Here is a 23,491-nt window from a genome sequence, read left to right on the forward strand (position 1 = left end):
GAGTGAAATGACTTTAAAGATGTTAGTTGAGAAATAAATGTTAGTCAACACAACTGAGGAGCTCCAACTTTTTTTTAAAATATAAAAAAAAGTTACAGGATATTTTACATTTAGCAGAAAGGCAGAGCCCTAGGTTAACATCTGATGTTACAGTGCAACACTCCCTCATTCATGCAGTGTGATGTCTATCTGCATAATGTTTATGACCTTAGAGTGGAGTGTGAACCATGGCCTGACTCAAATGAAGGTGACACCTATTTATTATTTGAAATGCTGTGCTCTGAGTGGGGAGACTTGCTTTCAGGGAAGAGGTTTGATATTCAGGGCAGTATACCGTAGCCCTTCCTCAGCCTAACCTCCTGCTCTGTGAGGATTCTCTCAGGTCATACAGAGAGTTACTCATTCTGTGATCTCGGAGAGACAAAAGAAAACTATGACTTTGTCCAGGTTATTTCAATTCCTGTATAAGGCGGTGCAAATCACTGAATGGTGTGGTGGTTCCATTCATTCAGATCCACCTGCGGATTCAAAGAGAATGGAAAGGATTATAATGTGCATTAGCGAAGTTTAATTATCCCTCTGGATGCAAATCAAGGCAGAGTTTTATCTTTGAACAAAAAAATGCAATTTGGCAAAAATAGCACAGCAGGGAATAAGAATCAATTATCAAAAGAATGATTATTTTCTTAACGGTGCTGAACAGAGGATAGATAGTCCACAGCTCCTGAAAGGTCATCACACAGTTATCCAATGTTTCAGGGCGTTAATGGAATGAAAGCCCTGGGAGTAAATATTATATATTTGATGAACATTACCATTTCACATTAAAAAAAAATCCATGTTACTTAAAGAAAAACCCAAAACCTAATGATTTTACATCAATAATGACTTTCTATTTTATGCAAGAATAAAATGAATTTATTGGTTATGGCTCAACTAGCTAATATAAACTCTGCATAAAATTTAATCCTTGTTTGGTATGTACAATCAAATTGTTTTCCTGACTAATGGGATCATTCATGTTAAAGAACGCTATGTTTTCCCACCAATCTCTCAGACAAAATAAAACTTATTTCTAAAGTTCATGTACAAAAGATCCAGCTGTGCAACAGCCATTTTTCATTCAATGAGGTATTGATTAAGGACAGCATGGTGGCTCAGTGGTTCGCTGCCTCACAGCTCCAGGGACCAGAGTTCAATTCCAGCCTTGGGAGACTTTCTCCCCTCTGTCTGCGTGGGTTTCCTCCAGATGCTCCGGTTTCCTCCCAGAGTCCAAAGATGTTCAGGTTAGATGATATGACTATGCTAAATTGCCCAAAATGTTATTGTAGGTTAGATGTATAGGTGAGGTGACTAGTCAGTGGTAAATGTAGACTGATATATGTTAGGGGAATGGGTCTCGGTGGGTTACTCTTCAGAAGGTCCGTGTGGACTTATTGGGTCAAATGGCCTGTTTCCACACTGTAGGGATTCTATGATTTTACAGCGTGGAAACAGGCCCTTCGGCCCAACAAGTCCACACCGACCCTCTGAAGACAAACCCACCCCTCCTATATTTACCCCTGACTAATCCACCTAACACTACAGGCAATTTAGCATGGCCAATTCACCTAACCTGCACATCTTTGGACTGTGGGAGGAAACCGGAGCACCCAGAGGAAATCCATGCAGACACGGGGAGAATGTGCAAACTCCACACAGACAGTTGCCCGAGGTGGGAATTGAACCCGTGTGCCTGGCGCTGTGAGGCAGCAGTACTAGTCACTGAGCCACCGTGCCGCACACTATGATGATTCTAATTGTCTCAGGGTGAGATTTTCACCCCCCAGCTAAGAATGATCCATTTCACATTCCTCCAGGGGCTCCCAGAATTACAGATGTCAGACTTCCTTCAATTCATTCACTCCATGCAACATCAAGAAATAGTTAGAGGCACTGGATACTGCAAAGACCATGGACCCTGAGAACATTCTGACAATTGTACTGAAGACTTGGGTTCCAGAACTTGCTGCTCCCCTAGCCAAACTGTTCCAGGACAGTTACAACATTGGCATCTACCTGAAATTGTGGAAAATTGCCCAGGTATGTCTTTACGTAAAATGCAGACGAAGCTTACCCAACCATTTACTGCCCCATCAGTATACTCGAGATCACCAATAAAGTGACAGAAGGTGTCATCAACAGTGAGATCAAGCTGCACCTGCTCAGCTGTAACCTGCTCAGTGACACCCAGTTTGGGTCCACCAGGGCCACGCAGCTCCTGACCTCATTACAACCTTGCTTCAAACATGGATAAAAGAGATTAGATTCCCTACAATGTGGAAACAGGTCCTTCTGCACAACCAGTCCACAGCAACCCTCCAAAGACTAACCCACCCAGACCCATTTCCCTCTGACTAATGCACCTAACACTATGGGCAATTTAATATGGCCAATTCACCTGACCTGCATATCTTTGGACTGTGGGCGGAAACCAGAGCACCTGGAGGAAACCCACGCAGACACAAGGAGAATGTTCAAACTCTACACAGACAGACAGTTACCCGAGGCTGGAATTGAACCTGGGACCCTGGTGCTGTGAGGCAGCAGTGCTAACCACTGGGGAGATCTGAGATAATCATAAAATAAACAAGAACATAAAATGACCTAATTGTAACTTTCATTATTTTGAAAACTGTTTAGATCCTTGTCTGGTTTTATAATATGTACTTTTAAAAATTATAAAGAAATTTAAAGTATGTATTATGACACAGGGATAGCAACCCAAACCAAATCAGCTTACCCTTACTGGATTCACAACAGAGTGAAAGTAAAACATCAATGATCCTCCAAACTGCTCAATCATTCCTAACCAAACTTTATGAATAATGGATTTTGGACACCAAGGTTCTAACTTAAACAAAAATTATTAATTTATTATTAATATGTAACTTTAGCAGAAAACAGAAACACAATCTATTTAATAACTCTGATCTAAAACTTAATCTTCTTTGATCATAACCACATTCTCAAAACAGACAGATTGACATATAGACTCAGTTAAGTGATAAATTTAAAAAACAACTAAAGGAATTGTGATTTGCCAGTTGAATAAACAGTTTTGAAAGATTTACACCAGGCCTTAATGAAATCCTTGGACAGTGGGTTGTTCACAGGCAAGATGAACTGTATATCTTGATTGAATTCCAAAGTCACTGATAGATGCAAATATTTCAGCAGACTTCTAAAAATGTTTACTTATTTCTTACAGGCGTGGACTCCTCCCTCAGAACATCGATCAACTTGATAACTGAAGAGACAGACGCACAGAGAGACGCACAGAGAGACAGAGAAGCACAGAGAGACAGAGAAGCACAGAGAGACAGAGAAGCACAGTCAGTGGAAGCCACCAAGTATCACACTGCCTTCTGGCAAAACTGAGTCAGCATCGCTTCTCCCTTGACTGACCAATTTAACATCTAACCGGCTGCACAGCAGCAGATCAATGCAGATTCACCTACAGCATCTTTACATCAATAATTAAGTTACATTTTTTTTCCCAGGCCAGTTCCCAACAGAAAATAACAATATTTGCTCTCTTTTTTTAAAAAAAGACAAGCTGATGTTCAAAGTTAAAATTTCAAATTGAGTTTACTTCCTCAAATAATATAGTATACAGTTCTTCATGTAGGAAACTTTCCACTGGTTGGAGTCATATCTGACACACAGGAAGATGGTCATGGTTGTTGGAGGTCAGTCATCTCAGCTCCAGGACATCTCTGCAGGAGTTCCTCAGGGTAGTGTCCTAGGCTGAAACATTTTCAGCTGTTTCATCAATGACCTTGCCTTCATCATAAGATAAGAAGTGAGGATGTTCACTGATGACTGCTAAACATTCACATCATTCACAAGTCCTTGGATACTGAAGCAGTGTGCGTCCATTTGCAGCGAGACATGGAAAATACCCAGAATTGGGCTGATGAGTGGCAAGTACCAGCTCTGTCATACAAGTGCTGGGCAATGACCATATCCAATGAAAGACAATCAGACCATCGTCATTTAACCTTGAAATGGTGGCTAATGAACCAAACTCAAAGTTATCATGGTAAATTGATATGCAAGTACATCACAATAAACTGCCTATGTATTGTTGAACTTCATATAGCTATTAATTCTTTGATCGGGCACAAATATCAGCACCTTCAGACAAAGCCTCCATATTTAGGCTCATCTATAGATCACATATCTGGGGTCTGATGTAAGCTAGATCAGAAAGGCAGCTTTCATCTTATCTATAGTTACTTCCAAAAGGTTTTCCTTTGTCTCAACTGTTATAAATAAGTGTTATAAATAAATAGGGGAGTAGGAGAGGCTGGGTTTGGATCCAATACTATCAATATACTCCCCCCTTTGAAGGTAAAAGTTGCACTCAATAATTTTGTCAATTTGACGTAAAACGAAACTCTGCTTTTGTCATAACGACAACTTCAGAACATCCAGAAATTCCTGTGTCAGCTGGCATGAATGGTGTGGACAGCAATTTGCCAGTATTTAGGCAAAACCTTATTAATTAATAGATCACATGGAAAAATCGCGCTTCATAATTACACCCACATAGAGCATTTATACTGTCACATACAGCAACAGGAGTTACTTAATAAATAAAAGAAGCTTAGCTCAGGGTTATAATTAACTGGATTTTTCCTAGATTTAGCTATTTACCTCACAAATACAAATTGTACTTACATATCAATTTAGACAGCATTTTGATTTTTTTTACCAACATACCAGGATATTATACTTGCTGACATAAGTAACTAAATGGCTCTTTACTAAAACAGCTATAGATCCAACACTACATGAAACACATAACGATGCACAATTAATTTGTTTTCTAAATGAGTCACTTAGCCAAGTTATTATAGGATGCATTGTTCTTCCATTGGTTTTAAACAACCCACACTATTTCTAATACTGAAGTATCTTACCGACAGCGTGCGCAATATACTTTAATGAGTTATGTGTTTATGCATGGAATGATGTCAAATACAATCGGTTTCAACCTTGCTGTTCTCTATTTCCTGATCCTGGTCAAGTAGCAATGTGCACTATTATGTGCGCAGAGCAACTGAAAGAAGATATTGGAGTGAATTTTATGTATTTTTGACTAAATGCAAGTTATGTAGATTAATCTGAAGATTTTCTTGTGCAAAGTGTAGCTGTATTTCCCATTGCATCTTATCAAACTTGCCTCATTAACTACTAATTCCATCTCTGTGGCATCTCTCATGTCTGATTCTTTCTCTATTTTACCAAATGCCATTCCTGGACCAACTTATTACATAGCAGTTACCTGGTAAAAGACCAGCATCCCTTGAGCTCGTACCATTTTTGAAAGACCTGTAGACCTTGAGAAGCATTGGCTCACACATACATCCCATTTTTGCATGCCACTGTTTAGCTAGTATTCCACACACTTTACCTGTCTTTCGATATGTCCTCCCTAAACACCATCTAAAAGTCACTGCTTCTCTGCTCCCAGTGCTCATTGTAGACCCAAAACTTGTCATTGTCCAGTAAGGGAACATCACATACTGTTATCCACGAACATGGGCTGCTTTGGAGAGGCACTATCAGACTCTCAAAATCATTATTAAGGCATACTGACACAAATACACAGAAGATTGGGACACGTTTAGATTTCCTATTTGCTGGCGGAGAATGCCCAAATGAATCTAGTCGGTTTTGATTACTTGAATTGGTTTATGCTCATGAGATTAGAGGTCTATTAAAATTGATTAGGGAGACATTATTGAACCAAAAACACAAGTCCTCAATGTTTCTGGAAAGACCTGGAAAGGGTAGTACAAGAGCATTTGAAAGTTTCACAGATGAAAATTAAAGAATGGGCAGATAAAGCTTCAACAGCTAGAGGGTTTCAAGTATGAGATGGTGCTGTTGATTGGTATTGGCCTTAAGGTGAACCTCTGAAAGTGAAACTCAATGATCCATACAAAGGAGAGATAGTAAAGTGATGTATCTGATAAATACACCTGATCGTAGGAAGGAGAATTGGTTATGGCATGTCAACATGCCGAAAACTATCATCTTAAGGAAGAGGAAAAGGAGGAGTAACTGTATCAAGCGGTAAGAGTTATGAAAGAGAACAGAAATTATAAAAGTGAGGTAGAAGCAGAAGCTTCTCAAAGTGAACCTTGTATAATTCAACTAGCAAACGCAAATCCTGGAACAGTTAGACACTAACATCTCCAACACCCTGGAGTTGTTCAGGGAGAGGTGGGCACCGCAGGGAGTGGAGTGCATTATTTCTCCCTCCAACTCTATTTTGATTTAGTCCCTACCCTCCCCCTCACTGTTTTGATTACACAGCACTGCCCTTTGATGTGAAGGACAGTGTTTGTCACTGGCCACCCGGGTGTTTTCCTATCTTCCTGGTGGTGGAATTTGAATAAAGATTTGTGCACTTTGTGTCTTTCACTGTGTCTCATACCTGCACACACACACACCATGGGTGCTGGGGGAAAAAATAAGCACTACCGCACTTAGGTGGTAGTGTGGGGGTTAAAAGAACATAAATAGGGATTCACACAGCACTGCCCTTTGATGTAAAGGGCAGTGTTTGTCACTGGCCACCCGGGTGTTTGCCTATTGTGAGTGTATGTGTAAGGACTCTCCTTGAAGGCGACTATCCCTAGACCAGCTGCCCTACAGAGAGAAGGAGAAGGAGAAGGAGAGACCAGCACTCCCACTGCTGGTCTCTGGGACCCCGCCCAGACTTGCCTCAGCTGTTGCTGCTTGGGGCCTACCTCACTGCTGCTGCCTGGGACTTGCCTTGGGGCCCTCCCAGGACCTCCACCACTGCTGCTGTTACTAGAGGCCCACCTCCACTGCTACTGCCTGGGACTCAATTTTGGGGCTGCCTGGGACTTGCCTCGGGGACTCTCCCCAACAGGTCTGCCCCCACCACTGCGACCAAGGGCCTGCCCAGGACTTGCCAGAGGCCTGCCTCCACTGCTGCTGTTGTCTGAGGCCCGCCTCCACCACCGCAGCCTGGGACCCGCCTTGGACCCCTCCCCAGGACCTCCACTGCTGCTGCCTGGGACTCAATTTTGGGGCTGCCTGGGACTTGCCTTGGGGACCCTCCCCAAACAGGTCTGCCCCACTACTGCTGCGACCAAGGGCCTACCTGGGATTTGCCTGAGGCTTGCCTCCACTGCTGCCGCTGCCTGAGACTCTCCTCGGGCTCCTCCACCACTACTGCCTGGGACTTAATTTTGGGGCTGCCTGGGACTTGCCTTGGGGACTCTCCCCAACAGGTCTGCCCCCACACTGCGACCGAAGGCCTACCGTAGACTCGCCTGAGGCCTGCCTCCACCGCTGCTGTTGTCCGAGGCCGGTCTCCACCGTCGCTGCTGCTGCCTGGGGCGTAACATTCGGCAGCAGAGTATGGCGAGCCCGAAGGTCGCGGGGCCCAGCCGCACCTACGCCGGGGTAGCCGCTGCCTTGGGCTCGGCTGTCCCAACCCCGGCTGCGACGTCGACCCCTTTCAGGCACCTCACCAAACGCCTGGGGGTCAAGGCCTATCCCCATCCCAACATGACCATCGAGGCCTGCAGCAAGGCCATGGCTAGTGTGGTCGGCCCACTGGCCATCGTCGCTGCGGCCCGCATGTACGGGAAGGCCATATTTTTCCTGAGGACCGAGCAGGCGGTCCACCTGGCCGTGGAGAGGGGGCTCGCTGTGGGCGGGACACATCTGCCCGTCGACCCTCTGGAGGTTACGGCCCAGAGGATCGTGATCTCTAACGTCCCGCCCTTCATTGCCAGCGAGCTCCTTCTCCCCCACCTCAACACCCTGGGGGAAATCCGGTCGGGTGTCCAGCCGCTCCTGCTCAGTCTGAAGGACCCTGCCCTCCGACACGTTTACTCCTTCCGGCGCCAGGTGTTTATTTGCCTGGCCCGGGAGGAGGTCACCGAGGGCTCATTTACTGTCCTCCATGAGGGCGCGGCCTACCGCGCCTTCTGGACGGCGGACGGTGTGCGGTGCCACCTGTGCCGCGAGGTGGGGCACATAAGAAAAAACTGCCCCACCCAGAAGGCCGCCCAGCCCACACCAACGGCTCATGGTGGTGCCGCCGCACCCACTCCCCCTCCCCCGAAGTCAACACCACAGGCCCCGGCACCGGAGGCTAAGCCAGAGGCTTCCAATGCTCCAGCCTCTGGCAGGGAGGGGGGTGAGCGTCCGGCAGGCCAGAAGGCGCAGAAAAAGACGCGACGCGTCAAGCCCGCCCACGGGGAGACCACCCTATCCCCTTCCCCGACACCTAGCCCACGACCTACCCCGCCCCGGCACGACAATGCCCCTCCGGCCGTGCCAGCGTCGCCCCGGCGCGGGACCCCTGACCCTCACACCCCCGAACCCTTACCTGATCCTAACCCAGCTGACCCCACATCCACCACCCGCCCCGATGGAGAAACCCCTCGGGCTTTAACACCCGACCCTGGCGCCGTGACACCTGGCCCAGGGGCCCCTGAGCCCGAGCCCAGCCACGCCCTGGCACTAGCCTGGGGGGAACCACCGCTGACCCACCCCCTGCAAGGGTCTCGTCTCGTCTCCCCTCGTCTCGTCTCCCCTCCCCTCCTCCCTCCCTCCCCTCCCCTCCCCCCCTCCTCCCCCCCCTCCCCTCCCCCCCCCCTCCCCCCCCCCCCTCCCCCCCCTCCCCCCCCCCTCCCCCCCTCCCCTCCTCCCCCCCCCTCCCCCCCCCCCTCCCCCCCCCTCCCCCCCCCTCCCCCCCCCCCTCCCCCCCCTCCCCTCCCCCCCCCCTCCTCCCCCCCCTCCCCCCCCTCCCCCCCCCTCCCCCCTCCCCCCCCCTCCCCCCCCCCCTCCCCTCCCCCCCCTCCCCTCCCCCCCCTCCCCCCCGGTCTCTCTGGGGAAGAGGCACCGGCCCTTGGAGGGGAGGGACTCTCCTGCAGCACGCCGGCGGCGCTGCCCTTCTCCGGGGGACGAGCCAATGGTGCCCCTCGACTGTCCCGCACTGCGGCCCGACTCGCCCAAACCCCCGGGGGCTACAGCAGGGCCTCCTGCTGCCTCGACTCCTCCGGCCCCTGGGGAGGACCTCAATGACCACGAGGGCCGTGGTGCGGGCGACGACGGAGGACCCTCTGCTGGGTCGTCGAGCGGTGGAGGGGAGGAGGGTGTTATCCTCGCTCCTCCCTCCCAGACTGTTTTTCCGGGGGCCTTGGCCCTGGGGGATGACCTTTTCCCGGGGGATGACCTTTTCCCCGAGGAGCCAGGCCTCCCGGTGTCGGGAGAGGAGAGGGGCCCCGAGCCTCTGCCGCCCGACGACCCGAACTCGGGGTGTTCCGGGAAGGGGTGCGTCGAGGAAGGTACCGCCGGTGACCCTGGGGGTGGGGTCGCCGGGGGTTTGAGGCCGGTTGGCGGCGCCGGACCAGCCCCCATCCTCTCGGTGGGGGAGGGGTCGGTGACCGAGGGCGACCACCCGGAGGAGGGTTTGGCGGACACCGGGGACGACGCGGACTCCGTCTGCAGTGACTTTTTTGAGTCCCGGGTGCCCCCCACCGATCTCCCCCTCATCCCCCTCGAGGAACTCCGGGAATTTGTCGAGGAAACTCGGAGTCGCCGGGATAGAGCCCAACTGGCGCTCGACCGCTGGAGCTCTTTTGAGAAAGTTTACTGGTCGGCCCACCCTGCCCGCCAGGTGCCTGGGCTCGACATTAACGAGCGAAAGCGAGTCAGGAACTTCCTGGGGGCACGCCTGGTGAGGGCGAGGGACTTCAGTGCCCCTCCCTCGTCCTCCCTGTAAATATATACACGGGCTTGTTAATTGTACCGGTGGTGGTTGCACAAAGCTTCCGACATGGAGACGACTATAGCCAGCCTCAACATCAACGGCAGCAGGGAGTCGCAGCGCAGATTCCAGACCCTCTCGGTCCTTCGGGACGGGAGGTATGCGGTGTGCTTCCTGCAAGAAACCCACACTACCCCGGGAGACGAAGCCACCTGGCTCCTGGAGTGGCGAGGGGGGGTCTACATGAGTCACCTCACCCGCAGATCTGGCGGGGTGGCTATCCTGTTGGCCCCGCATTTTCAGCCGGAGATCTTGGGGGTCAGGGAGCCAGTGCCAGGCCGTTTGCTTCACCTGACGGTTCGGCTGGGGGGCGCGGTGCTTCACTTGGTGAACGTATACGCTCCCCTGGCCGGGCCGAGGCAAGCGAGCTTCTTCGAAGAAGTGTCCGCTCATCTCGCTTCCATCGACGAGAACCAGTGCGTCGTCCTCGGGGGAGATTTTAACTGCGTCCTCGAGGGCAGGGACCACGGCGGTGCCCGCACTGGCTGCGCGTCGGGGAAGAGGTTGGGGGACTTGGTCAAGTCCTTCGACCTGGTGGACGTCTGGCGGAATCTCCATCCCGACTCCATCGCCTTCACCTTCGTGAGGCCTGGGGTCAGAGCGTCCAGAATCGACCGCCTGTACGTTTCGCGGGCGTACGCCTCCTGTTTTCCGAAGGCCTCCACGCGGCAGGTGTCGTGCACGGACCACCACCTGGTGTGGGCGGAACTCCTTCCGTTCGGCGCCAGGCTGGGCTCCGCGTACTGGCACTTTAACAACCTGCTGCTGGAGGACGAGCGGTTCCGGGACTCGTTTCGTCGTTTCTGGGCCGGCTGGAGAAGGAAGCGGGGAAGCTTCCCCTCCCTGAGGCTATGGTGGGACGTGGGCAAGGCTCACGTCCGCGTCTTCTGTCAGGAGTACGCGAGGGGGTCGACGAAGAGGCGGAAATCCAGGATCCGGGAGTTGGAGAGGGAGTTGCTCGACCTGGAGTCACGCCTCGGTCAGCCCGACGCGGACCCGGCCCTGCGCGGGGCGTACGAAGAGAAGAAGGCCGCGCTCCGGGACCTGCAGCTCGTCGGGGCTCGGGGCGCGTACGTGAGGTCGCGGATCCAGCTCCTCCAGGACCTGGACCGCGGCTCCCCCTTCTTCTACTCGCTGGAAAAAAGGCGTGGCACCCGTCAGCAGCTCCTTGTGCTGCTGGCCGACGACGGGTCCCTCGTCTCGGATCCGGAGGGAGTCAGGGCACACGTCCGGAACTATTACACGGCTCTGTTCTCTCCGGATCCGTCCAGCGAGGATGCTCGCAGAGTTCTGTGGGAGGACCTGCCGCAGCTCAGCCCGGAGGACGCCGGAAGGCTTGACGCTCCCGTCACCTTAGAGGAGCTGACCGGCGCCCTCGACCGGCTCTCGAGGGGCAAAACCCCGGGGCTGGACGGGCTGACTGTGGAGTTCTTCAGGGCGTTCTGGGACGTCCTGGGGAGCGACTACGCACAGGTCCTGGGGGAGTGTCTAAATGCCGGACTGCTGCCCCTTTCTTGGCGCAGGGCAGTCATCGTCCTGCTGCCAAAGAAGGGGGACCTTCGTTCTTTGAAGAACTGGCGTCCGGTCTCCCTCCTCAGCACGGATTACAAAATCTTCGCCAGGGTGTTGTCTTCTCGCCTGGCCTCCGTGCTGGCCCACATGATTCACCCGGACCAGTCCTACACGGTCCCGGGCCGGAGGATACACGATAACGTCCACCTGGTCCGGGACCTGATCCATTTCTGTCGACGGGCTGGTCTGCCGAGCGCCTTCCTGTCTCTCGACCAGGAGAAGGCGTTCGACAGGGTCGATCACGAGTACCTGCTCGGGACTCTGCGGGCATTCGGGTTCGGGACGCAGTTCGTCGCCCGGATCCGACTTTTGTACGCCGCCGCAGAGTGTCTGGTTAAAGTTAACGGGTCCCTGACGGCGCCCCTTCGCTTCGGGAGAGGAGTGCTTCAAGGCTGCCCCCTGTCCGGCCAACTGTATTCCCTGTGCGTGGAGCCTTTCCTGCGCCTCTTGCGGAGGAGGTTGTCGGAGCTGGTTCTGCGCGGCGCAGGCACGGGGGTGGTCCTCTCGGCCTACGCCGACGACGTGCTCCTCACTTTCACCGACCCGGCTGACCTGGGGAGGATGCGCGAGTGCCAGGCCGTGTACTCGGCGGCGTCTTCCGCCAGGATCAACTGGGCCAAATGTTCCGGACTCCTGGTCGGCCCGTGGCGGGTGGACTCTCTGCCGGAGGAGTTACGGGGGTTCAGCTGGAGTACCACCCATCTCCTCTACCGGGGGGTCTACCTCGGCCCGGCTGAGGAATCCTGGCCGGCCAACTGGCAGGAGCTGGAGGCCAAAGTCTCGGCTCGCCTAGGCCGCTGGACAGGACTGCTCCGAGTGCTATCTTACAGGAGTCGAGTGCTGGTCATAAACCAGCTGGTGGCCGCCATGCTGTGGTACCGGCTGGTCACTTTGGTCCCTCCTCCTGGCTTTGTCGCTGACATCCAGAGAACGTTGGTCGATTTCTTCTGGGACAAAAAGATGCACTGGGCCTGGCCAAACTGGCCATCAACAGGTCCAGGCAGCGAGTCTCCCTATTGAGGAGGGCGGTCAGTCGCTGGTGTGCGTCCGCACCCAGGTCGCGACGTTCCGCCTTCAGACCTTGCGGCGATACCTTTACGTCGAGCCTCCTCCTCGGTGGTGCGCCCTGGCGACGTATTTTTTCCGCCAGGTGCATAACCTCAACTACGACACGCAGCTCCTGTTCATCGACCGTGATGGTTTGGAGGTCGCCCTCAAGACGCTGCCTGTCTTTTACCAGGACCTGATCACTGTCTGGAACATGGTCGAATCGCGTCGCGCCTACCCTCCGGCTGGAGTAGCGGCTGTCGTCAGGGAGCCGTTGCTCAGGAATCCGCACCTCCGTACTCGCGGGTTCGAGTGGCTGTCGGAGGGGAGGGCCGCGGCGGCGAGGGTGACCAGGGTCGGGGACGTGCTGGGTGCCGGGGGCCTGGGCTGGACGCTGCCGCAGGACATAGCAGGGCAGCGGTAGACGTCCGGTACGTGGCCACCGCCATCCGACGCCTTAAAACGGCGGTGCTCGGACCCGACGTAGTGTACCAGTTGGAGGACGCTCAGGTGTGCGGTGGGATCCCGTCCGCGCTCACCCCAGCCCGGACGGAATTTCACATTGGCCCCAAGGTCCCGTACTTCCCACGGGAGCCTGTGCCCCACAACCTGAGCCGCCTCCGGAATTTTAATTTTGTTTTGTTTAAGGAAATAAAAAGAAGAGCCCTGTACCGACTGCTGCTGCACACCATCCACCTCTTCTCCCTCATCCACCGTCCGGACATGCCTTGGCGTGCCCATTTGCCACCGGGCGGTGGGGATCCCCAGTGGAGGGCTCTCTACGTGGGAGTCCTCCCCCTTTCTCTCGGGGATCTGGGGTGGAGGGTGCTGCACGCAGCAGTCCCCTGCAACCGCAGATTGCGGTGGTTCACGGACTCCCAGCCCAACTGCTTGTTCTGTGGCGTTGTGGAGTCCGTGGACCATGTATATATTGGGTGTGGGCGTTTGCACTCCCTTTTTGATTTCCTGAAAAACCTTCTCCTCTGTTTTTGGCTGCACTTCAGTCCCACGCTCCTGATCTTTGGGCACCCGGTACGGAGGAAGGAGGGCAGGCCTGAAGACCTCCTCGTGGGTCTGCTCCTGGGCCTGGCCAAACTGGCCATCAACAGGTCCAGGCAGCGGGCCGTGGAGGGGGTCGTTAGGGCCGACTGCCTGCCCCTCTTCCGCGGTTACGTTAGAGCCCGGGTGTCCTTGGAGAAGGAGCACGCGGTGTCCACCAACACCCTGGAGTTGTTCAGGGAGAGGTGGGCGCTGCAGGGAGTGGAGTGCATTATTTCTCCCTCCAACTCTATTTTGATTTAGTCCCTACCCTCCCCTTCACTGTTTTGATCACACAGCACTGCCCTTTGATATGAAGGGCAGTGTTTGTCACTGGCCACCCGGGTGTTTTCCTATCTTCCTGGTGGTGGAAATTGAATAAAAAATTTGTGCACTTTGTGTCCTTCACTGTGTCTCACACCTGCACACACACACCATGGGTGCTGGGGAAAAAAATAAGCACTACCGCACTTAGGTGGTAGTGTGGGGGTTAAAAGGAAAAAAAAAGCTTCCTCACACAGCACTGTCCCTTGATGTGAAAAAAACAAAAAAAAAAGGAATGCCAGTTCACTGTGTCTCCCACCTGCACACACACACCATGGGTGCTGGGGGAAAAAATAAGCACTACCGCACTTAGGTGGTAGTGTGGGGGTTAAAAGAACATAAATAGGGATTCACACAGCACTGCCCTTTGATGTAAAGGGCAGTGTTTGTCACTGGCCACCCGGGTGTTTTCCTATCTTCCTGGTGGTGGAAAAAAAGAAAAAGAAAAAAAAAAAATAAATGCCCTAGATTTTGTATAGATTATTGAAAGGTGAATGCAGTCACATAAATAGATTCATATACAATTTCATGGTTGGAAGACTGCATTGATAGTGCCCCATTCCTTAATAAGTTTGATCTATTAAATTGGTAGTGGTAAGTGCCATTAACATTGAGGTTGAAGAAATGTCTGCTTTCGTTGCACCAAATGGGTTATGCTAATTGTCGTGGTTGTGAGTATGTTCACCGAGCTGGGAAGTTGATTTGCAGACGTCTTGTCCCTTGTCTAGGGGACATCTTCAGTACTTTGGAGCCTCCTGTGAAGAACTGCTGTACTGTGTCTTCTGGAATTTATTTGGTTCCGTTCCTGCTGCTTGTGGTTGCTGGGACACACTTCACATTCAACAACTAAATATACGATAATTCAATTGGACACCAATGGGCTCACTCATCTCTGGGCTCATAACAGAAGTAGTGATGCAAAGACTAGAACATATCCAACCCAAACTCTGAATCAGATAGGTGGAAGACACAATTATTAAGAAAACAGAAATCAAGAACACATATCAGATTATCAACGCCATGCTCACAGGGATCAGATTTAGGAGAGAATGGAAACCAACAATCAACTCCCATTCCTGGATGTGATGGCACAAAGAATACAGAACTGTGAATGTACTACAAAAGGGTACAGAAAAGCCACACACACGGACCAGGTCCTGAACTCCAACACCAACCACTCTAACACACACATAAGAGAAGCTGCATGGACAGCATGGTGGCTCAGTGGCTAGCATTGCTGCCTCACAGCGCCAGGAACCCAGGTTTTATCCCAGCCTTGGGCCATTATCTGTGTGGAATTTGCACATTCTCCCTGTGTCTGTGTGGGTTTCCTCCCACAGTCCAAAGATGTGCAGGTCAGGTGAATTGGCCATTCTAAATTGCCCATATTGTTAGGTGGGTCACTCTCTGGAGAGTTGGTGTGGACTTGTTGGGCTGAAGGACCTGTTTCCACACTGCAGGGAATCTAATTAGGACCTTGTTCAAAAGGGCCTCAAACACTGCAGCACTCCCGGCCTACGAAGAGAAGAAGAAGACCTCTACTGAGTATTTGCCAAGAATGGATATCCTCGCAACTTCATCTGCAGATGCCTAACAGAAAAACAACATGATGAGGACAGACCATGACCTAATTCACTAGCCACGCTTATATAAAAAAATCTCAGAACTGAGAGCCAGACTTCTCTGACCACTGGGATTCATGAAAGCCCATAAACCGACAACTGTGCTCAGACAACAACTCACCAGGACAAAAGACCCTATTTCCATCTTGTGTAAGACTAATGTAATTTACAAGATTCCATGCAAAAACTGCACAAAACACGATATGGGATAAACAGGCAGACAATAGTGGCTCAGTGGTTAGCACTGCTGCCTCACAGCGCCGGGACCCGGGTTTGATTCTTATCTTGGGCAACTGTCTATGTGGCGTTTGCACATTCTCCCTGTCTCTGCTTGGGTTTCCTCTGGGTGCTCCAGTTTGCCCCTACAATCCAAAGATATGCCAGTAAGGTGAATCGGCCATGCTAAATTGCCTAGAGTGTTCAGGATGTGTAGGTTAGGTGCATTAATTAGGGCTAAATGTAGGGGAATGGATTTGGGTGAATTTCTCTTTGGAGGGTCGGTGTGGACCTGTTGGGCTGAAGGGCCTGTTTCTACACTGTAGGGATTCTATGATTTTCTAACTAGCAATCACATCCATGAACACCAACAACCACTAAATGCCATCAGCAGCTATCACTTATAGCCACACATACAGATGAGAAGGACCACAAATCTGACTAGGACTAGACAATGAGCATAGGATAAGCTAAACAGAGGATAGCCAGAGAATTTCCAGAAGCATGGCACTCATCCACAGACTCCATCAACAAGCACATAGACTTCGACCCAATATACCGGCCACTAAAACGAGCAACTGGATCTGGCGAACAGAAGCAGCAGAAATGGATTCAAATATATTACGGAAGACACAATACAGCAACACTGTATTGTGGCGATGGCGGAGGTGGCGATGGTTAGGATTCGATCAGATCCAGCAACGTCTCAAGTATCTTCACTGAAGGAGAAATGTTTCAGTACATTTGCAGCAAATGTGATTTCTTAAAAACTGATCAGATCCAGCAACGTCTCAAGTATCTTCACTGAAGGAGAAATGTTTCAGTACATTTGCAGCAAATGTGATTTCTTAAAAACTGATTATTTATTGCAATTTCACGGGATTCCATGCTGTGGCACTGAAGATGTCACCTAGACTGGTGACAAAACATCTGTAAATCAACTTCCCAGCTTGGTGAACACACTCACATACATGGAAACTGGCAGCCGAGCTACAAATCTTTATGCAAACCTTGAATACCTGCGGGGTATGCTAATGTCAAGTCATGTCATTTGGTTACAGAAACTACATTCCAGAGGTTTATGAATGAAGTCATAGCTGGAGCTGGAGTTCATAACTGTGCAGTTTATTTAGGCAGTTTTGTAGTATATAGTGATACATAGGAAGAGTATAAGATAAAAGCATTTCTCACAATTCACTTACAAATGCACATTCATAATATCACTGTCTAGTCTTTGGTTTACCACAACATTTCTGGAACTACTGGTTTACTCAGATACACAATCACCTCCACTTTTGATACACCCTTCCCAAGTAAAGCCACTTCTCTACTGTAGCCCTCACTATCTTAAACGCACGAGATATAATACGGAAAGGATCTGCCAAACAATTGTTTCACAGATTCATCACAGATCTGGACCACATAGATCACTATCAGGAGCTGTTCTCAGGTCCTAAAGCTTCCCATCATTCCAGGATTGGACTGAATGTAAAGGTGACCCTGAATTATTTTCTACAAATGATCTTCTTGAACACTACACCCCTGTCTGCTACATTCTCTGCTCCAACAATAAGCACATCCGGTTCTTGCCACTAAGATCAAGACGATCTGATCAGCCACCTCTGCCTCTACCATCCTTCTACTAACCCACTGTAACCCTGAACTGACACTGATTTCAGTTTCCTAGCTTCCTAGAAGCTCTCTACAAACCTTCTGTTCCTTGATCCTGTTCCCATTATACCACCGATTATCCAATGCCTCCTCTTGGCCTCAGGTAAATCAATATTGTTAGTGGTCCTAACTTTTCAACATTTGTCCTTCTCATCTTTTAATCGAAATCTTCACTCCCCCCCTGCAAAGAAAACACCCAACGCCTTTCAAACTACCGTGCAATTTTCAAATGTGCTTTCTTGAAGTTCTTAAACGTGTTATGACCTTCCAAATCCACATCTATCTTTACTGAAACTTGGGGTGAAGTTTTAATTAATGCAGTGGGAATATGGTAATAAGTGGGTGGTTGAGTTAAGTTTGGGGTTGGTTGGCTGGGAACCAAAATGTCAAGCTCATGATGCTGGATTCAAAATGAGAAATTAAGTTGGCTCTGTTGGCAGTGGTGGATTGGGCTTCACCCTGTCCTGTGGTGGACTGTTCCTTGTGTTATATGACATGAGTATTCAGTAGATTAAATCTTTTAGAAATGAGGTCCTACATTCAAGGTTAAGTCAAGGGCATGCAACAACTGCATGGCATCAGGTTCATAGTTGTTTAAAGGTGGTGTGCATTAGTTGTCTTTGTGTGGTCATGTTTGAGGTGAGCAATTCTCTTTGTGGAAGCTGCAGAGCAAGAGAGAGAGAGAGGAGCAAGAGAATGGAAGCTTAGGAGAGGCAGTGGGAATCAGAGGTGAGGGCAGTGGGTGATTCAGGTATGGTCCTTACTTGAAGGAGCAGAGGAAAGCTCTGAAGGAAGATGGTGGAGTCCAACCATGTAAACTTGCAGTGGGGAGGCCCTGACATCTTGGGTGTGGCGAGGGGGTTTAGGTGCTGCTGAAGCAGATGAAGAAAATAAGGAATGTAAAGGGGAAAGTCAGTACATGCGTCAAACTCAAGATGTTGGCTGGCGGAAGGAATGTTCACAGTCACTGACTGAACTAACTGGTTTTTAAATGCCAGATTATCCTTTTCTGAATAAGAGTACAATGTCTGTAATTCTCTGGTCCTCTGGCACTATCCCTGTTTATAACGAGAATGAGAAAATTAGAGGACAGCAGCCCTGAAATATCTACCTTTATTTCCTTCAGCAACCTTGGATGCAAAGTACCTGGGTCAAAATATTTACCTGTTTGTGCAGTGCCCATCTTTCTGTTATTTTCTCTTTATTTTCATGCCATTCAGTATCCCAAAAGTCTCCTGTTCATAGAAACCTTCATAAAGTTCTCTCCCATCTCAGCTGGAAGAGTTGGTGGTTGGGAAGCAGCATTCACTGCCTTGGTAGTTGATCAATCCTGACTCACAGCTTGACTGCTATCATTTCAAACAAAAAAAAAGATATTGATGACTGAGTTTTATTGTAGAAACTTCAGGGCTGCCTGTGCAAAATGGGGGTAGTGGCCCCCAAAGTGGACAGCCCTTCATATCATGGAAGTCATCACTCCACTACTTTTGTCAGTATTACAGTGACAACAACAATTTGCATTCATGTAGCACCTTTACTATTCTAAAACAACCCAAAGTTTTTCACAGCAGGTTAACCAGAGTCAGTTTGACACTGGGCCACAAAAGGAGATAAGAGAACGGAGGACCAAAAACCTGGTCAAAGAGTTAGGTGAGAAAGAACAACTTAAAGGAGTAATGAAAGGAGGACAGAAAGATGGGTGGGTTTCTGGAAGGAATTTTAGAGCTTATGTTTTAGCTGAAGTCATGGCTGTTTTTTGTAAGGGAAAATAAATCACAGATACACAAAATGTCAGAAAGCTGAGATCTTGCAGAGCTGAAAGAGATTGGGAGGATTGAGTAAATGCGAGGAACGTAAGCACATGAACCGAATAATAAATTTGGATCCAATGTTACATCTCACTGATAATGTCAAAATAGGATTTAGTGTGTTAAGGTAATAAGCAACATGATTTGAGTGAGCTCATGTCTAGAGATCATATATGGAAGTGTTTAAAATGTTGATAGAGGGATAAATAACTAGAGGCAGTAATTTAAGGTGATTGCCAAAAAAAAGGAATGGCAACATCATGAGGAAAAGCCTTTATTTGGCTGGTGGTGGTTAGTATGTAGGATGTTCTGCTTGAGATTATGGTGGAGGCAGATTCAATTGATGCTCTTGAAAGAGGATTGGACACCAGCATCACTGATGGTGGGAGTGGATGTTTGTGGATGTCTTGCCAATCATATGATTTGCCACTTAGCCCAGATAGTGTCAGGTTTCTCGACTGTTGTTATCCAGGAAAGTGGGGAGTATTCAATCATACTTCAGACTTCTGCCTTGTCAATGGAGGACAGACTCTGGAAAGTTTTTGTAGCCATATTTTTATGATAATCCACAGGATGTTGACAGTGAGTGATTCCATAATGGTAGTCTCATTGAATAACAAGAGATGATGGTAAGACTCTGTCTTGATGGAGATGGCATTTGTGCAGTAAAAATATTATTTGCCACCCATTACCCCCAAACCTGGATATTGTCCAGGCCTTTCTGCATTCGGACATGGACTGTTTCCATATTTGAGGAGTTGTGAATATTGCTGAACATTGTGTAATTATCAGCAAATATCCTGATTTTTGACCTCATGATGGAGGGTATCAATAAAAATCCCCAGGATATTGATAGTGGGATATTCAATGATACTAACACCATTGCATGTCAAGGGATAGTGATTAGATTGTCTCTTATTGAAGATTATCATTGCCTGGCACTTGTACATCACAGATGTTACTTTTGGTGTAACCATCACTAAGGTTGGATGAACTGGGGTATTTTACAGGTAACTATAATTAGAGTTCTGTGAACAGAGGGGATTTAAAGGTGATTATCATTGTAGTTGGGTAGATATAGGCATTTTAGGACTAAGTTCTCTTCCAAGTCACTCACTATCCTGACTTGGAATCATATTGTCGTTCCTCCACTGTTGCTGGGTGAAAGTCCTGGAATTCCCTCCCCAGAGCATTATGGGCCAATCTACAGCAGGTGGACTGCAGTGGTTCAATAAGCAACTCACCACCACCTTCTCAAGGGCAACTAGGGATGGGCAATAAATGCTGGCCAGCCAACGACACCCACATTCTGCAAATAATTTTTTAAAAATTATCATTGGCGTTGAACGAGCAGGGATAGTTTGGGAGTTTTTATCATTGTGGTTTGGCAAACAAGGGTGTTTTCAGGTAATTGCATGAATGGAGTATTTTAGGATTAATTATATGAACAGGAGTATTTTAAAGGTAATTGTGTGATTGGGGTATTTTAGGGGCAATTATGAGGATAATTATTGACAGAGCATTTTAGGGGTGATTGTGTTAACAGAGTCTTATAGGTGTAATTATAGAGTCATAGAGATGTACAGCATGGAAACAGACTCTTTGGTCCAACCCGTCCATGCCGACCAGATATCCCAACCCAATCTAGTCCCACCTGTCAGCACCTGGCCCATATCCCTCCAAACCCTTCCTATTTATATACCCATCCAAATGCCTCTTAAATGTTGCAATTGTACCAGCCTCCACCACTTCCTCTGGCAGCTCATTCCATACACATACCACCCTGTGTGAAAAAGTTGCCCCATAGGTCTCTTTTATATCTTTCCCTTCTCACCCTAAACCTATGCCCTCTAGTTCTGGACTCCCGGACCCCAGGGAAAAGACTTTGCCTATTTACCCTATCCATGCCCCTCATAATTATGAGTTAATTATATGAGTGGGGCATTTCAGGGATACATGTGTGAATGGGGCATTTTTGGGGTAACTATGGGGATAATCACATGATCAGGCAGCTTGGTGGCTCAGTGGTTAGCACTGCAGCCTCACAGCACCAGGATTGATTCCAGCCTCGGGTGACTGTCTGAGTGGAGACATTCTCTCCCTATCTGCGTGGGTTTCCACTAGGTGCCCTGGTTTCCTCCCACAGTCCAAAGATGTGCACGGTAGGTGAATTGGCAAATTGCCCATAGCATTAGGTACATTAGTCAGAGGGAAATGGGTCTGGGTGGGTTACTCTTCGGAGGGTCAGTGTGGACTGGTTGGGCCGAAGGGCCTGTTTCCACACTGTAGGGAATCTAATCAATGGGGGAATTTCAGAGGTAATTATGTGAACAGGGGCATTTTAGGGGTAATTATGTGAACAGGGGAATTTCAGAGGTAATTCTGTGAATAGGGCCATTTTAGGGGTAATTATGTGAATAGGGTCATTTTAGGGGTAATTATGTGAACAGGGGCATTTTGGGGGTAATTGTGTGAACAGGGGCATTTTAGGGGTAATTGTGTGAACAGGGGCATTTTAGGGGTAATTATGTGAACAGGGGAATTTCAGAGGTAATTCTGTGAATAGGGCCATTTTAGGGGTAATTATGTGAACAGGGGCATTTTAGGGGTAATTATGTGAACAGGGGCATTTAGGGGTAATTATGTGAACAGGGGAATTTCAGAGGTAATTCTGTGAATAGGGCCATTTTAGGGGTAATTATGTGAACGGGCATTTTAGGGGTAATTATGTGAACAGGGGCATTTTTGAGGTAATTACGTGAACAGGGGCATTTTAGAGGTAATTGTGTGAACAGGGGCATTTTAGGGGTAATTGTGTGAACAGGGGCATTTTAGGGGTAATTGTGTGAACAGGGGCATTTTAGAGGTAATTGTGTGAACAGGGGCATTTTAGAGGTAATTGTGTGAGCAGGGGCATTTTAGGGGTAATTATGTGAACAGGGGAATTTTAGGGGTAATTGTGTGAACAGGGGCATTTTAGAGGTAATTGTGTGAACAGGGGCATTTTAGAGGTAATTGTGTGAGCAGGGGCATTTTAGGGGTAATTATGTGAACAGGGGAATTTTAGGGGTAATTGTGTGAACAGGGGCATTTTAGGGGTAATTGTGTGAACAGGGGCATTTTAGAGGTAATTATGTGAACAGGGGCATTTTAGAGGTAATTGTGTGAGCAATACCGTGAACAGGGAGGTATTTCACGGGTAATTGTATGAACGCAGCCCCGCAGTTGTGTCTGGTAAAGGCAGTGCGCAGGCGCGTGACGTCAGCCGGAGCCGGGATGACCGCCAGTGACCCCGGGACGCGAGCTGCTGCCGCCGAAGGCTCGAGCTGAGGCCGGACTCCGGACACTGACCCGCAGGCCCGGAGCATGGACGCGGGCAGCCCGAGGCCGGCCCACAACGGGCTGCAGAATGGCTTTCACCCGGGGCCCAGCCGCCGCAGCCCGGAGCGGGAGAACGAGTCACCCGCCAAGAAATGCCGCATCCGCAGGAGGATAGACTCGGGGAGAAAAAACAGACCCCGTAAGTGGTGGGGGAGGGGGAGAAGGAGAGGGAGGGGGAGGGGCTAACTGACCAGCGGCATTTTGTGGGTAATCGCCACCGGCGGTAGGCAAATAAAATGGGGCCTTTCTGAGGGGTTTGGGGATATGACGGTCCCGGTGGATGGTCAGGGAGGGTTCGCAGGGCGAGGCGGGAAATATGGGCTGCCCAGGGAGGGATTGGAGGCTGGGAGATGTGGGGATAGGGAACGAGGTGGCACGGAGACAGGCGGCTGGGGACTGAGAATGAGGAAGGGACAGAGGGGGGAGATGGAAATTGGGGGGGGGGGGGAATAGGGGGAGATGGGGTGGGACGGGGGGGAGTTGGAGATGGAGTGGGGGAGATGGAGATGGGGTGGGACGGGGGGGGGGAGATGGAAATTGGGGGGGCGGGGAATAGGGGGAGATGGGGTGGGACGGGGGGGAGTTGGAGATGGAGTGGGGGAGATGGAGATGGGACAGGGGGGGGAGATGGAGATGGGGTGGGGTAGATGCAGGAGTACAGTGGGAGGTGGCACAGTTCTTGGCGTTGAGGGTCGATTTGCACCTCCTGTGCAGGGAATGAGAGATGATGGTACAGATTTGTCACGTATGAATTGAACGTTTGGTCTGTTCACATTATGAAAGATGACTGGCGTAAAAATCAGTTCGAAAAATTCTGCGGGTATTTACTCATGGTCATCTGTAGTTTCTATACACTGTAGTTTCTGTGTTGGCAGTGGTATTGCATGGTGCTGTAGTCCGGTCCCCGGTGAATGGTGTCGTTATGTTATTGCTGCGATCCTTGA

General features: G+C 49.7%; 1 protein-coding gene and 1 long non-coding RNA gene across 4 annotated transcripts in view; one reads left to right on the plus strand and one right to left on the minus strand.

The window, feature by feature from the left end:
* On the minus strand, positions 1-23,482 carry LOC148145986 (uncharacterized). 2 transcript variants are annotated; one of them, XR_015760951.1, is made up of 3 exons: positions 23,376-23,482; positions 18,523-18,707; positions 1-518 (listed from the first exon to the last, which is right to left on the minus strand). It is a non-coding gene; the product is annotated as an uncharacterized LOC148145986 (long non-coding RNA). The 2 variants fall into 2 exon arrangements; XR_015760952.1 differs by lacking the exon at positions 1-518 and adding an exon at positions 2,824-2,893.
* Positions 22,456-23,491, plus strand: part of LOC122561380 (pantothenate kinase 1) — a 79,314-nt gene continuing 78,278 nt past the window's right edge. The window contains exon 1 of one of the 2 annotated variants that reach the window (XM_087999030.1): positions 22,456-22,686. In XM_087999030.1, coding sequence (XP_087855156.1) covers positions 22,533-22,686 — 154 coding nt within the window. In that variant the 5' untranslated portion in view covers positions 22,456-22,532. The remainder of the gene's footprint in view (positions 22,687-23,491) is intronic. The other variant, XM_087999028.1, reaches the window with a different exon arrangement.

This window comes from Chiloscyllium plagiosum, unplaced genomic scaffold, assembly GCF_037043375.1.
Source record: "Chiloscyllium plagiosum isolate Xiang-an unplaced genomic scaffold, Cpla_swu_hap1 HiC_scaffold_22, whole genome shotgun sequence".
Classification (NCBI taxonomy): Eukaryota; Metazoa; Chordata; class Chondrichthyes; order Orectolobiformes; family Hemiscylliidae; genus Chiloscyllium; species Chiloscyllium plagiosum.